At 46.1% G+C, this 16529-nt stretch overlaps 2 protein-coding genes across 2 annotated transcripts in view; one reads left to right on the forward strand and one right to left on the reverse strand.

Moving 5' to 3' along the window:
- Window positions 1–2900, forward strand: part of KCNS1 (potassium voltage-gated channel modifier subfamily S member 1) — a 12533-nt gene extending 9633 nt beyond the window's left edge. The window contains exon 3 of the mRNA XM_017735452.1: window positions 2880–2900. Within this exon, the coding sequence (XP_017590941.1) occupies window positions 2880–2900 (21 nt within the window). The remainder of the gene's footprint in view (window positions 1–2879) is intronic.
- Window positions 2901–5240: 2340 nt separating this feature from the next.
- STK4 (serine/threonine kinase 4) overlaps window positions 5241–16529 on the reverse strand; it is a 43862-nt gene continuing 32573 nt past the window's right edge. Inside the window, exon 11 of the mRNA XM_008633731.2 lies at window positions 5241–8357. Coding sequence (XP_008631953.2) covers window positions 8199–8357 — 159 coding nt within the window. The 3' untranslated portion in view covers window positions 5241–8198. The remainder of the gene's footprint in view (window positions 8358–16529) is intronic.

A 16529-nucleotide genomic window follows, 5' to 3' on the forward strand; every position in this document is an offset into this window, starting at 1 on the left:
CACGGCCGGCATCACCCCTGCCCTGCAAAGGATATGAGGGGTTGGAGGAGATGCTCAGTGGGCGCTGGCTGCTTCCACACCCTGCGTCTGCCTGGATGTGTCTCAGCCTTCACCCTGCTCACCCGTGGCTGCAGAGGGAGGTTGTGGTGCTGGGTATACCCCTGCCAGAAAGGGAGGCAGAAAATAAAAGTGACCCCTGATCAGGCACTGCCCCAACTGTACGGAGGGGGATTTTCCTCTGCCCTGAGGTTTTGTGTTGTCCAGGGTGTGGTTAAATAGCTCAAGGGCGAGGCAGCCCTCAACCAGGCCGGCAGCCTCTACAGATCCTGTGCCAGGTCGACAACTCCAGCCCCAGCCTTGTCCTACCCCCAGCTGGAAACAGCCTCGAAAGGCTCAACTGCGCTTCCCCCAGCCATAAGGAAAGGGGCCTGGGAATGAGTCTGTACGGGAGGAGAGGTAGTGACCAGCTCAGGGTGAGCCCGATGGTCCCCAGCCCCTGCAGTGGGATTGACTGAACCTCACCTTCTTTCCATTGCAGCCAGGATTTATCTGCTCTCCGGCACTGCCACTGCTGGGACCCCCAGGGATCTGGGGCTGTGCTGGGAGGGTGGCACAGCTGGGAGCCCTGCCCGTGCATGGGGGAGGGACACCAGCCGGGGATGACCAGGCAGAAGGAACACTGTTCTCTGAGGCAGCAGCAGTCGGAGGGAATCGAGCTGGGGGAACTGAGAAGCCAGTCCCAGTGGGACTGGTCTTCCTCGCCACAGCCCCCAGCCTGGCTTAATTCTGCCCCTTTTCCTCCCTGTCTTAGGGCCAGGCAGGGCAGGAGGGCTGTAAGGAGGGGTTCACACTGCCCCAGGCATCCCCACAGGGAGCTGAGCTATGCAGGTGCCGCTGCACTCACCTTCCTTCTGCAGGGAGAGAGCTGGGACAGAGGGGACCTTGCACTGCAGCCCCTGAGCACCTCACAGCCGGGCAGGGAGGTCAGCCTGGAGCACCAAACCCCTTTCTGCCTGGCCCCCCAGCCCACCTGAGCACTTTTGAGGCTGCTCCCAGCACAGCATTAATTCTCTAGAGAGCTTTTCCTTGCCCTCCCACCCCCTGTTCTCTGGAAATTGTGCAGCTCCATTGCACACAGAGGAGTGCACCCAGCAATGCCTGTTCTGAGCAGGAGAAACGTGCATCCTGCAATCCCAAATCACCTCAAACACATGTTGATGGCTGCAGGACGACCCCAGGTACCTGGATCGTGGGGTTTGCTGCTGGTTGTCCTAGCTGGGTTTCAGCACAGCCGCCGGTGCCAGCTCTGCCTCTATAGTGATCTGCTGGTCACGGGCAAGGAAAGCCAAACCAACACCGGTGCAGGTCCAGCCTTTCCAAACCCAGTGGGACTCAGGAAGGGTCCCCAAGGAACAGTGGTGTGGGATGGGAGGGTGCTCATGCTTCTGGCATCATCAAGTCTTCCAGTTCCGACGGTTCATGGTCTGCTCTGCGCTTCTTCCTGCTGGGAGCTGGGACTGGAGAGCAGCACCCTCTGCTCTGACCAGCTCCTGCTGCACTCTTACTTGAATACAGGAAGGAGTTTCCCCTTCTCAACATAAATATTCCAGTAGCAAAATGTATTCAAATGTGAACAGTAAATGACATCTGTTAATGAAAAAGCATTATGCAAATAATTAGGAGCATGTAAATTAATTTTCTATCTATGCATGGGATGCATACTGTATATTTTATTAAAGACCTTGGTGATCTGCTGTGGATGCTGGTTTCTGTTTCATGGCAGTTGGATGTGCTCGTGCAGCCCATGGGCTGAGCCAGGGCCGGGTCGAGGTGAGCAGGAGCAGCTGAGCTGCTCCCACAGCTCTGCAGGTTCCCGTCAGCCAGCTCCAGCACCACCTTGGAGCACAGCACAGCTCCCACCTCACCCCTGCTCTGGATGGTGTGCTGACAGCCGGTCCTCGTGCCTGGACCCCTGCTGTCATCCTGGCTGGAGCAGTTTGGATAACATACCTTTCTGAGGCTCAAAGAACAAGGCATTCACAGGGTATGAGGGAAGAGGTTGGAGCTGGTGGGCTCTGGGAAAAGCCACACAGGGAGCCAGGCATCGCAGCTGGGAGTGAGGGAATCCTGATGTGGCCTCTCTGATACTCTGACATGAGAGGGGTGTCTCTAGGCTGTTGCTCTGCAGGGGCTGGCTGGGGAGGGCAGGACCATTGCTGGGTGTGGTAGGAGTCAGGGATAAAACAGAGTTTAATCTTTATTCCTTTGAGAGCTTTTCCACTAAAATATTAAAAATCCACATGCTGCTGATCATTCCAAGGCAAAAGCTCCCCTACCCTGGGGGCTAAAAGCAAGGCAGGATCTCCTGTGAGCCCCTCTGCCACATCGCAAAGGCACATCGGAGGGGGCTGGTGCACGAGAGCTCCAAGCTCGGGTTTGGGGAAGCCACGAAAGATCTTTTCTTTTTTTAGCCTCCCGCTCCCTGTGAAGACATTAGGATTTGTATGGCTCTGAGTAACTGCACTAGGAAAATCCTCCCACTGCTGTGCAGGCAGATCTCGCAGAGCTCGAGCTGTGCAGAGCAAGGAAGAGCCGGGTGCAGGAAGGTGCCCAGCAGCAGAGTGGGTGAGCACAGCCCACGCTCCCCAGTGAGACACGGCTGTGCAGCACCGGGCTGCCAGGACAGGCCTGGCTTACTATTTCTAAGGCAAGTAGGAAACTTATGTTCTTTTGCTAATCCCTAATCAGTTTTCCTGAGTGGCTGCATTTTCATTTGATACAGTGGGTAAATCAATTACACACTTTATCAGGTTATTCCTACAAAGCTGCTTTCCACATTCAGAAAATGATTGACTAAAGCATGACTCTCTTGCCTCCAGGGAACGGTGATTAAGGAGTGACCTTATTAAGCAATTTAATGCAGCTGAGAATTAGACAACTCTGCTCAAAGAGACAAAGTAAACTTCATTACCTTTGTTTAAAACTTCTTTTCCTTTGCCAACTTTCAGATCCATGACTACCCTGAGCACGGTCTGTGCACTCAGCTGGTAATTAGAAAACCAGGAGATTTGAAAGGGTTTCATCTCTAGGAAGGAAAGACGACTCACTGGCAGTGTTTTTGGGATCTCTCCTGCTCACAGATTCATACAGCCCTGCTGACCTCAGCAAAAACCAGATCTCACTGCTTGAGCACACTGCTTGACATGTTAAATCAGTGTTACTTCATTTACTGAATTATGTAAGGAGATCAGTGAAGACAAACAGTGCAGTAGTTCCATTTTTTCTTTTTTTTAATACAAAATAATGCTAGATCACTTTTGCCTTGTAGTGAGACAGCCCCAGCGTTTGCATATACCTATGGGTTCACTTTAGCCTTTATCTGAACCCAGGCTGTTAACTTAGTTGTAGGGAACACACAAAATCGAGACTTCCATTCTAACCATCTGAGGAATCCAAATGAGCAGCCTTGAAGGCATGGAATTAAATTAACCAAATATGCCTAGATAGGTCCCACAGTTTCACAGAATAAAAACCACAGGTCAGGGGTGCAGGGAGGCACAGCACCAGCAATTCATGTTCACATCCAGACCTCGAGTCTGGCGAGAACAGCGGAGTGGGAAAAACTGCCCCAGGTTTCTTTCAAGATCTTGCTCTCTGTGGTGAAGGAGTGACTATCCAGAGCTTGTGAGCCCCTTGGGCTGAGGAAAATCCACCCTACAGCTCAGTTGTCTGCTGACTGTGCACAGACAGGTCCGCAAGAAGCTGCTGTGACCACTCAGCATGGGACTCAGGGACTCTGGGCTCCCTCCATGTCCAGCACTGTATTGATTTGGACAGCAACAACCTAGAGGGGAGCAGGACAGTCCTGAATTGTTTTAAAGTTTTTAAACAAATTGGCTTTCTTCCTGGGCTCTTAAATTAAAGGGCAATTAACTTTCAGTCTGGAAAAAGCTGATGGGTATTTCCTGGTTTGACTCTTCAAAATTTTGCCAGAGTGATTAGTGAAATGAAAAATTGTCAGCTCTTGAGGCAGGGCTGTCAGCCAACGCTCAAAGCATTTATCCAAGCTCAGACTCTTCTGGCCTGTGGAGAGCAGGAAATGGTACAAAATGAGGGTATAGGAAATGAATAACTGGGCAAAAAGGACACTGGCACAGCAGCCCTTGTACCTTAGTGCTAATAATTATTAAAAACTGCTGGTGCTATGGGCTTAGTGGACAGCTGATTTTTTCCCTTATGGGGGAGAAAACCCAAGGCTAAACATCAGTCTCAGCTCAGGGGTACCTGTTGTTGGGTTTGTTAGTCACATGCAGGAGTCTGTGCAGCAGGTGCAGAGCTGCCAGCACAGAGGGAGTGCACACAAACTCTCCCTGGTACGGCTGCACAACCCTCCCTCCCTTTGTGCTGGGGCTCCACAATATCCTGAGAATGCTGCTGAGAATATGTGAGAGCTCCAGGCTCTCCCAGTTACTAGAAAAGCCGGCAGCCTCCCTCCCTTTGATTTCCATGCTCCTTCCCAACATTTAAAAGCTCAGATCTATTTTGTTTCTTCCGGAATTGCTAACCAAAGCTGACTCCTGAATGAATTCTGTCTCTGCTCCAGTTAGTCATCCCTCCAGGACAGATTTAGTAACTGCTCAGGGAAACCACATCGAAGCCAACAGTTCACCATTGGAAGGCAGCACCCACTCACTGTCAGCTTCATCTTTTTCTGAGCTAGAAAGCTCAAAGTGCAGCAAGTGAGCCAGAATTAGGAATGAGCCTCTAGCCTCACCTGTTGTGTAGGAAGGTGGATAAATTGATACGTACCTAGCCCCAAACCTGCCTGCAGGCTCAGGGAAGTTTCTGCAGAGACAGCAAAGACCTACACAGCAGAGCTCAGCATCCCCATCTGCCAAAGCACCCCGTGGGGCAAACATCCCTCCTGCAGGACTGGAGCTCCAGGCAGGACTGCCCGTGCTCCTCACTGTTGGAGCTGCCTGAGCATCACCTCCTGAACCCCCCCAGAGCTGCCAGCACATGGAGCTGCCCCTCTCAAGCAATTTCACCCCGAGCTGCAGAATTAGTAACGTTTTAAAATGTGTCTGACATGTTCACTGCCTGTGTTCCTGAGAGCTTGTACTCCCCTCCAGAACGTTGCATAACATTGGCTGATTAGAGGTGCACCATGTTAAAACTCGTCCTGATAAACAACACCACCCCAAAATATTTTAATGCATACATATGAGTCACGACACTGATGCTTTCAGGTAGGGACAGTTTATTTGCCCCTTTGAACAAATAAGGCAAGATATTTGAGAAAGATCAAACAAAATCTCCTGTATCAAACTGAGAGGAATGCAATAAAAGTTACTAGTAGTTTCATACATATACAAACTAAAGACCAACACTATTATATACAAACAGCCAGATCTTACAAAACAGCATTTCAAGTCAGCAGTTTATGCCAGTGTTGCTAATTTCTTTGTTACAAAAAAAGTTAAAGCTACAAACTTCACATTTGTAAGTCTCACATGACCGACACCATCAGTATCTCTGGGTTTTAGAAGCAAAGAGAATGGTTTGTCCAGAACCCTTTCCACAATGCAGATGAACCCAAGGAGCACATGAATGCAGCTTCAAAATTAAGCAAGATTTTTGCTTAAAACTTTGTCAAAACAGCCTTCCCTTATGGTACCAGCCTTGGTCTTAGCTTGGAGGACTTTGAGAAATGAATAGGTACTGTGCTCCCAGACATTCTACAAAGGGACCAAAAAGGGACATATTTTCTCTAACAAATTGAAAATCAGTGGAGGAGAAAATAATTCCTCTGCATTACAGCTCCAAGTGCAAGAAACATCATTAAGTCTCACCCACTGCAAGCATTTAAGAAAGGTTCAAAGACAGTTAAGCCATTGGACCAGTTTTAGTTATTTTGGTTCGTTTGCTATATTTTAAGACAATCACGTCAGCAAAGCAGAGTATTTCAAGAGTGCTTACATTCAGTTACAGCAGTCACAGGTTGCATATTCTGCAAATAGACACCACCCTGTGGTGTTTCACCTAAAAGCTGGGGTTTCTAATGCCCTCTGATCTCTGCAAAGTTACCTACCCAGTGCAGAGGAAAAACTCCTTCCAGCAGAACAGGCTTGACCCCCGCCCCACGCAGGCAGTGCACAATTTATCATGTCACAGATCTCTGTGTCTGTCACACCAGAGGTGCTGGGCCAGGTCCGTCCAAGTGACTTATACAAGATCCAAAACTGACCAGAGAACTCCCTCCTAAACTGGGGGAATTTCCTTGATGCAAAGGATGCTCATAATAATTGCTCATCATAAAGACATGGTTAGGGCAAAGCCTATTGCACAGATTCCAGATGAGCACGGTATGAGCCCTGATGTTTCCCAACACCTGAGGCTATCATACTGCTGGCTATCCCAGGATGTGCTCTTCCTGCAGCACCCTACATACACTGCTTACTGTCTCCCTTTCCCTTAGGGACAGCTGTGATCCCAGTGCATTACCAAACTGAGGCAAACTGATGCAAGGAGCCCTGCAGAGGGTAAGAATGGCTTGGTTCCTTTCACAGCTGTAGAGCAGAACTGTGAGCAGCAGCCAAGAGCCTGCTCCAGCGGGGAAACAAGACCCTACAGAAACATGAAACGAATATGTCACCTCTGTAGCAGCATTGATTCAGGAGACACTGCTGTTTAATCATCTAGGTGATGTACCAAGGCCTAGTTCAGAAGCACGACGTGGAAACTGCTACCTCTATCAGAGCAAAGTAAAAATATATTGGTAGAAACACTTGCTCTGTCCAAACATTCCATCATATGCTAGGAACACCTAAAACTACACAGCTCTGCTGTTACTGCCCACGGGGCAGAGGTGTTGCTCAGTCTCTGCCCTGCAAACAGGCTTTGTTTTACTCTCCACTCTGATGTGAGCCGATTGCACCGTCCTCACAGCGATTGTACGTGCTTGGGGCATTGTGGCTGATTGGGCTGTGCTGGGCAGGGATGGCAGGGAAATTAAAAAAAAACAACACAAGAGCATCCAGAGGAACTGGAAGAGACTGAACCTCTTCCAGCAGGACGTTGGTAATTGCCTTCTCACCCAGATCAACTCCGCCTTTGCTCCACCACCATAAATGCACATCTTTGTTAATTCAACAGTCTTTACTTTTAGTTCAGCTCTCCTGATGTGCTAAACCTTGCGGAAATGTGAAGGATTGTGAAATCAAGTTTTTATTCAAGCATCTAAAGATGTAAATTTGAAATGAAGCCTATAAAATATTTCACAAGCTGTGGAGATTTTTAAGTCCTCTTAGACACAGCCGAAGTACCTAATTCCTGAGAGAGGTTCACACAACTTCCACCCATTCAAACGCTGTTTCCTTTTCCCAGCACTCCATTCTCAGCAGGGTCTCCCTGAGGGACATTTCCAAACAGACAGACAAAGGGGTATCAGATCACTGACTGGCTTTTGGTTTTAAGTGGGTGCAGATTTTAAATTACAGAATGCCATTTCTTATGGAGGCACAACATGCTTTATCTAGTCGGATAAATTCATAAAGTACACAAAACGAGGACAAAACTGAGGTCTTGAAGAAATCACACTTGCTTAAAGCACACAGTGTAAGGCATGGGGCTTATTACAGGCTTTTTAAAAACTGAGATTGAAGTTTCTTTCAAAAGGCTGGAACAGTTTGAACATGTTCTCACCTGCTCTCTTCACTGACCTAAAACTTATCAGTACCTTAACAGCAGAAACAGTTAACAGCTTGAGATTGAATGCAGTCTGCGCATTCACAAAGAAAAACAAAAACAGAAAACCACAAACGAATCAGCTGTTACAGACAACAATCTGTATTAACTTAAACCAAAATGCACTCCTGAAAGTTCAGTTGAAAAGAGAGTGAGCCAACTTTCAATAGCCTATTTCTATCTGGTTCCTCTGGTTTAAAAACAATCCTCCTAAAAACAGTAACAGAACTCTTTTGGAATAACGTTTTAAATATATGTCTAACATTAAAACATACAATCAGGATTTTCCACGTAATGGCATACCTGAGTTCACAAAGGTGCTATGGAAAAATAAAAGAGCAGAAGTATTGCCCTCTATTTTGCTAGCATATTTCAATAGAAATCAATCTGTTCAGTAGTCATAAAAGCAAGGGGCTGATTGTTTGAGGATGGAAGAACATTCTACCCGTGGCTCAGAAGTTCTGCTGCCGCCGCTTCTTGGCTTCGATGGCATCGAGGATCGGCTGCCGCTTGGATTGGTACTTCTGGCGAATCTCCTCAATCTCCTGCTCCATCATGGGATCTAGGGCAGAGAGCCTCTTCTGAAGCTCATCCACGCTCCAAGTCTTCAGCTAGCAGGGAGACAAAAGAGGAACAGACACCGGCATCAGTGCAGCCACTGCCCAGACACCTGCAGGGATCCTGCTGCTCCTCTGACAGCCGGAGTGCATCTTCCAGGAGGGAAAGACACGCAGAGCTCTGCTCCAGGCTGCTGCTCTCAGTGAGAGTGGAGTGAGCCTCAGGATACTGCTTCTGCTCATTTCACAGGTACGTTACATGCTCTGGTTACTGGCAGTGTGAGCATACAACCAACCAGTGAAATGTTTCCCCCACAGAGTTGCTTTTTTAATGCTTCGTTTTGCAGGCTTAGGACAGAAATGCTGCATTGAGATGGAAGGAAAGCAAAGCTCTCTTCTCCTCCCCTTTCCTTGCAACTAAACCTCCTCATGCTAAATGACAAAAGGAGTCAGAGGGAACAGGAAGAAAATCATATCACTGACAAAAGCTGCAGGTGAAAAAAAAAAGGCAATTACGTACAATGAGGCTGAATCTCAATCATGGTGAGGAATTCAGACTCTGCTACACCAGAAATCCCAGAGCACAAATGCACACCAGGTCACTTTGGGTCAGCCTTGTACTGATAAAATATGCAAGTACAATTTGTATTTTCCTGTACACGTGAAGATGTCAGGCTCATCTGGACAAGCTCCGTCTCCCTGAATTCTGTCTCTGCCTGCCCTTTGTTTAACTGGCTCTCTTGTCCGTGCCAATTTTCTCAGAACTGGCACTGAAAAGTTTTGCTCTGTGATTACAGATGCCAAGTGTGGCCTGGGACAGTCTATAGGTGTCCAGAGCTACACACTTTATGTAATGTTATAATATTATAACCTGTGGAACAGACGGGATTTTAGTATAACATTAAAAATATGGACACTGGAAGTGCTTCAAATGTTTACTTAAGCACCAGTCCTTTTCCCATCCAAGACCAAGTGACCACAGGAGAGACTGTTTTACAGGCACTGCAGCAGGACAGAAATGACTGTGCAGCACCTGCTATCAGTGAGCACCTGCTGTGGATGCTAAGAATATACAAAATAATTTGGGTTTTTTTCTTGTGCAGAAGGAACTGTCAGATTTTTTTGCTTTCAACAAATATCATAATTAAGTGACTTATCTTTATTTTCATGCAAGTGGGGCTGTTTTAGTTTAGCTGTTAATTAGTCAGCTGTCATGGTTATTCTTCAAGCCATTTCTGAACCAAAACATGCAGTGAAATGTTTGCTGCTTACTATAAGGCAACAAATGAATGTTTAATGGTAGTTTGCATCACTCCTTAAAACTAAGATATGGAAACCTGATGCCTTTTCCTGAGGTGGAAGAGATACCAGTCCCTAAATCACAAAGTCACCTGCTACCTGATTTCTCACAATGTCTTTTGAAGTTCTTTAGCATATTCTGCTAAACAAGATCTTCCCTAGTTGCTGTTTCAGGATCACAAATCCATTTTAATAATCCAGGCACATGTAAAACAACCTTTCTGCCCAGGGTATAGAGTCTTTCAGCCTTTCCAATCAGGCAACTGTTCATTAGAAAGACAAAGCACTTCCTCCACAAAGATATGTATTATTTATACACATTAATGCAACTTTAACAGACAGCAGTTTAAGTTGATGCATGGCACCAGTTGCCTTTTCACACTAATTTATTAAGGAGCAGTCTTAATTCCACTTCCTCACAGTCTAGGGAATTGAAAAGTCGAATAAAAATGAAAACCAGAAGAAAATATTAATACAAGGACTGAATACATACACTAAGCAGCTACAGCTCTCCCAGTGCTGGACTGCTTAAAGAGAGTATTGGAACAAATCTAAAACACCTTGCTCGAGGCTTAAGACAAGCATTAGATGTCAGAAATTGCCCTAGGGCTGCAATCTTCCATGGATGCCCTTTGAGCCTTCTCTGCCATCCTCCTCAAGTGCTGGGTGCTGCTTAGAGCCAGAAACAAAGTGCCTGAGCTGGCAGAGCAGATGTAGAGAGATGGTCTCTCCAGAACACGTGGCAGTAAGAGAACACTGCCCTACTGCTGTCCTTGAACAGGATGGAGCATCACAGGACATCCTTCGTGGACACCGACACACAAAGTCTCCCTGCAAAGCATAAGAACTGCTTGCCAAGGGACACAACAGCTTTGGCAATTCCCGGGACTGCGTTTGTCAGGACAGATGGTTGAACAGTATGGAAGATGCTGGAGCACAGCTAAGTCTGGAGTGGGCAGAGCCCACAGATTTATATTAATATGAATCAACTGGGAAGTGGGTTACCTGCGTGACGCAGGGCAAAGTGGCTGCTAAGGGAGCCTGATCACGGGTTAAACACGACGGGGATGGTGGGAGAAGGAAGGGAGGCAAGTCCATGTGGTGCAGGAATCTGGGAGCACAGGAACATCCTGTGTGCAGTGCTGTGTCAGTGAGGATGAACTATTCGCAGAGTTTTCCTCTGCTATAACGGCACCCTGGCTGTGAGTGCCACGCTACTCCTGGAAGAGGCAGAGAAGCCAAAGGGCAGCACTGGTGAAAGGTCCAGGAGGTGACTGCTCAGCCCAGACGAGCTGATGGGAGACTGACAGGTCCTCAATGGCTAATGAGAGCCACGAGAGCCATGAAGAGCTGGGACACCCAGCCCTCTGTTCCTGCTGTGCCTCAGGCTGCGACAGCAAAAGCCCAGGGACCTGGCCTGGGCAATTACTCAGCCTGTCCTTCCACTCTCACACACATTTTAGAAGGAAAAAAAAAACCCTGTTCCAAATGTGATGGCCTTCATTTCACTTTGCTGCCTGGCATTTCACTGTAAGCCAATGGCACAGACAGACTTTCTCCCAGAAATGAAGTTTTAGACTCCAGTATATCTGTTTCTGCAGCGGTGCACTCCTGGGACACTGACATTATTCTCTTAGAGAAATGCCAGGAGCAAAATAAGACAAGAAAGACAAGGACAGCATCTCATGACAGACGGTTACTCGGGGTAAAGTCTCAGTGCTGAGCAGCTGCAATTAGAGCTGGTTTTAGCCATGGGCTCAGTCCCATTCCTCTCCTCACTTCTCAGCAATTCCTCTGCTCTGTCTCTGTAAAAGGTATCTATTTTTGTCCATGCTGATCAAATACCTAAGACAAACTTTTAAAGGAAGGAATCTCATTTCAAATGTAAAGCCAGATAAAAAATACTTGTTCTAAGGTTGGCCAAACAAATCCATCAAAATGGTGAGGAGGCAGCACAGTGAAACACTTCCAGCAAGCTTGTATGTTGAGAAAGCTAATTTTTAACCATTTGATTAACAGTTTTATTTTCACTTGAGGTTTTGAAAACGATCTTAACTCTGTAAAAATGCCCAAGTGAAGACAAACATCAGAGGTGGAAGCGTTCATCTGAAAACCTCTCACCCACAGCCGTGCTGTTTGTTTTCTTCAGACACCACTGACAGCAACATCTTGTTTTAATATGCTGATGATTTCCACTGTATAATTCACAAGGACATACATAATTATATCCTTTGAAAGGACATAACCTACAGCCTTTCTATGCCTACACAGTAGTGATGGACAAATCAGGCACAGATCATTTGAAATACAATTTCTTCCTCAAGGAGAAGATTTGTAAGCTATTCATGACATTCCTTTGTCAGCATTTCTGACAGATTTGCAGACAACTACCCCACTGAATAATGTTCAACTCAGCAAACTGCTTCTGAGTTGCAGTTCCTTCAAATCAGCATTTTAAAAACAGGGGGGAAAAAACCCCACTTGCATTTCTTACAGTCAGGTAAAGTGTCACAGCAACATGATATTCTGCTGAATGTAAATGAACCTAGGCAGCAAAAGGAGAATAAATATAAGCTCTCTGCAGACATATGAGATGCAGCCACAGGTTTGATATTCAAGGGCACCATGGTCTGAACGTTACACCTCTGCTGTTCTGCCCTAAGCAGGACACAGCCCAAAACCCTGCCACAGTATTTTTAAACAGACCATGCCAGATTTCTGTTTCTCATAAACCAAAAAAATCTGTTGTAAAACACAAAGCCTAGAGAATTAACTCAGCCTCTGCCCTGCCCTCACCAAAACCCCAAATGGTGAAAACTTTTTGAAATAGAAGCTGATGCAAATGATTTACCATAGGCCTCTTAGTACCCACAGCCCTCACACTGAGCAGCACCCATGCTGGTTTGCCTACAGAAAGGTCTGTAGCTTGACCAGTTTGGGACTTGGCACATTTTCTGGTCCCTCAACAGTCCTTGAGCAGCACAAGGTCACCACTGCCTGGACCAGCCTGCACTACTGACCTAAATATGGTCATCCAGTAACCCCCGAGTCACTTCAGCCATCATTCTTGCTCCTCTACCAAAAACACTGCCAGCAAAATGCCCTTGCTGCAGGAATTATGAGCATCAAACAGAAATGAGCTGTTTCCCAGCAGCTTTCACACATTTCTCCCCCAACAGAGTCTTGGCCAAGCTCTAGCTCACTGACTGCACAGGAATCAAAAAATATTATCTTGGGGCCAGTGGAAAACATGTTCCTCCTGAAACTTTCTTTTTACTCACTGACACTGCATTTGATCCCTGCATTTAGCACAAAGCCTTTTCTTTGCATGTCTGCAATGTTTCAAGCTATCTAGGCTTTGCTTTTAAACACTGTCTTTGAAGTCTTGAGGCTTGTGCCAAACAGGAACCCTCCATCCCCTGGGTGGGGATGCAGTTTTTCTACCATCACTTTTCAAACATGCAGATGGACCCTGACTTCTGGAACAAAACTGGAATATGTATGAGACTGCTGAGATGAAGTTACTTTCCTCGTGGTGAAAGCATTTGAACAGTTTCTCAGAAGGAGGATATTTTCAAGTCTTGATACTACAGCCAATCCTACAAACAAAATTAGGAAGTTGTTCTCTTCTTCCTTAGCCCTCTAGTCATTCCCCTCAACCATAATTTCTGGGAGTTTGAACACTTGTCTTCCACATGCTCAGGGTATTTTCCCAATATCCTCCCACTGTTACCAACAGCCTGTGGCTTTCTTAGAAAGAAAACACCCAGCTGCAGCAATCGCTCTGCCTGCCTTTCACCCAGATATTCCAGGTGGCATTTACTGCTCAACATAACTTGATGTCAAACTTTTAAGTTTTATATAGCCTTTAGAAAAACTGGCTTTAGCAATTATCACTTCATAAGGGGCAGTGGGAGTTTGAAGACTAAAATACAGAAGTAATAAAATTGCAGCTTCCCACGCTACACAGGGAAATAAATTCTTAGTAGAAAAGATATGAGCTAGATGGGAACTAAGGAAAAAAACAAATTAATTGTCTATTTAGCACAGCTTTTATTGTTACAGCTTCCTTTTAAGCCTAGTTTTATGCTGCAATCTAACAATTCTTGACTGAATACCCAGTGGTCAAATCCCCCCAAGAAATTAATCAATTGCATCAGCAGGGAGCACAACCCATCATTTATTTGTGTGTATTTAGACAGGCAAACTCTAAACGTGGCTTGAGAGGGGGTTTTACTCAAATCAAGTTACCCAAGCTATGCTAAACATTAAATGCCAAACAGGAATTTGCTGTTAGAGATAATGAAAAGTATCACCACGGTAATAGAGTAGCAACAGTCTACTTTGGAAAAACAAAACCAGAACAACCAACTGGGACCTCAATTGTGTGGAAGCCCCTCAAAGGAGGCTGCTGATGATCACACTCGACAGCAGAAGTAGCTACATATCAGAGACAAGTATAAAACAATTCCTACAAGCAGTCAATTAAGTGTTCAGGTGTCCTTTGGGAAGGGAGGCTCTTCACCGAAGAGAATAATTAAACTCCTGCTTCACTTGACCTAGGCTATCACCAAGGCTATCATGATGCTTCCCTGCTGATAAAACCAAGGGCACACTCACACTTCCTTCTCCAGATCAATTTGATGTGTATCCACCTCAACTCCTGAACTTTTCTTCTGTCACCTCCTCAAACGGAGTTTTATTTTTGGGAGGAGCTCTCCCATCGGATGCCACTTGTTGTGGCTGTTTGTAGCAACCACCCTGGGGCAGAGCTCAGCCTGCAGCACGCTGAGTGCAGTGTGCTACGGAGAGCACGAGCCAGGGAGGGGTGTCAGAACTCAAGGATTCATGAATGTGAGCTCTGATGAGTGTAAAAGCTGAGATTACCCTGGAATTAGCTTTCTGTAACTTGAAAGACTGGTTAAACAAGGTATCAATTAAATGCTCATATGAAATATACTCTGAGGACAAAGATTACTCAAAGGTACTGTGCACTTTTTTAAAACCTGAAAAAAACCCGTCCTCAATTTCTCTGGCCAAAATCAAATGTAGAAGGTAATTTCTCACGCTAAGCAGTGCTCCAGACTTTAGATCTTGAAGATGGTGATATAAATTGGTGTTGGAATAGCATGCCATTTTTTCTCATAGCATTTTTCCTCAAATGCTGCCTCAATACCACTTGGCATACTTTCAATCACTACTCTAAAAATTAAGTGCCTTGTTCTCATTTACGTTTCCAGCACAAGGAGGCCTTGATGTAATGTATGAGCAGGCATTAACTATTTATTCACTTAGAGTTGTCAAATGCAAAGGGCACAAGGACCTACTGGCACTTTCTGATGATTTCTCCTCATCCATCAGGTCCCTACAACTTCACAGATCTGTCAAGCAGCCATGCTACAGAGGGGCTGCAGTAAATCAGAACAAGCCCTTGTGCCTACACAAGCACTAATTATCTTGATTTCCCTCCCTTTTAGCATCAGCACGTCAGTGAAGTTTCTCACTGTTATGAAAGCAGCGAATGAAATGCACTCATTGCGGGATTTCATGCAAGATTAAAAATACAGATATTAATCTTTCAAAAGATTTGAAAAAGAAGTCTCAGCAGCACAAGCTTCTGCTTTTAACGCACCTTAATTATTTAGGCAATGTACTGGCAAAACACATCATGGGCTGCAGCATCCAGCACCAGCCAAAACAGCACTGCAGCTACAACTTCCCAAACAGGAGCTGTGATCAGTGCACATCTGGAGACTGGTCTCAGGCCACCTCACCTGAATAGCAGATGGCTTTCCACAAAGAAACAACATTTTCAATGAGATCATCATACGACCTAGAGGTCAAGTCAGCTTAAGCCAGTTAAATATAATCACATAAATGCAATCACAGCACCACTTTTTGTGGAAGAAAAGATGGACACTACCACACACTCAGCTTTTGATCCCCAGCTGAACTGGGAAAGTGTACCTTAATAGAGAGTTGCAACAGAGGTCGGGACCCAGGGCTCTCAAGTGAAGTGTTTGGGATGGCTCTACCTCACTTGCATAGCTGTGGAGTGTTATGGCTACTGAAAGTGAAGCACCCTATTGTTATGATGCCAGTAAGGATTCCAGTTAATTTTCCATGTAGCTCTGCTTACTTGACTAAAATAAAGGTTCACAACACCAGACCATGGTATCTGTACTATTCCTTCAGAATTTTGGAGGGCCATGTGTGCCATCCTTCTCCCTGCCTGACACACTGGTATTACCGCAGGCCTGGGCCCTAGGGTGTATCACTGTGTCCCGCAGCCATAGGGAGGAGGAGGAGAGAAGATCCAGCAGGCAGGAACTGTGCAGCAAGATTGGTTTATTTAATTATTTTACAAACTCTTTTATAGACTTTTTTCTTCTTAGTCTAGTTGGACAAGGATCAGCCACCTCTTGGGGTGATTGGCTAAAATCCTAAAACATCCATTGTCAAAATATTTTTCTACTGTACCATAAACAAGACTTTTCAAGGTTGCAGATGGCTTGGTTGTTTACATAACTCTGCTACCTCTTCTGTGAGAGAGAAAAGTCTCTCACGGACTTAGAAAATAGCAAGAAAATCCATGCTAGCAGCATTTTTGTATCTACACACTGGGAAGATCATGTCTAAACTGGAAACTGCATCTGCAGGAAGGACAGCTGCCAAGACCTCTCTCTCCAGCCTGGCATCCTGCTGCCTCAGCAAGGCTTCTCCCAGGCAGGCACAGGAGCACAGTTCCTCAGGAAGCTGCCGCTCTGTTCCAGCCTGGCTTCACTGCTGGAGTCTCACCAGCAGCTGCTGAGGCCACTGCTCTTCTCTAGCAAGAACTGCCACAGCTTTGCTACTCTGCTCTCTCTTATCTCCTTCTTATCTCTCTTATCTCTTATCCGCTGTAGTTACACCCATGGTGTTTGATCC

The sequence above is a fragment of the Corvus brachyrhynchos genome, unplaced genomic scaffold (assembly GCF_000691975.1).
Source record: "Corvus brachyrhynchos isolate BGI_N302 unplaced genomic scaffold, ASM69197v1 scaffold10, whole genome shotgun sequence".
NCBI classification, from domain to species: Eukaryota; Metazoa; Chordata; class Aves; order Passeriformes; family Corvidae; genus Corvus; species Corvus brachyrhynchos.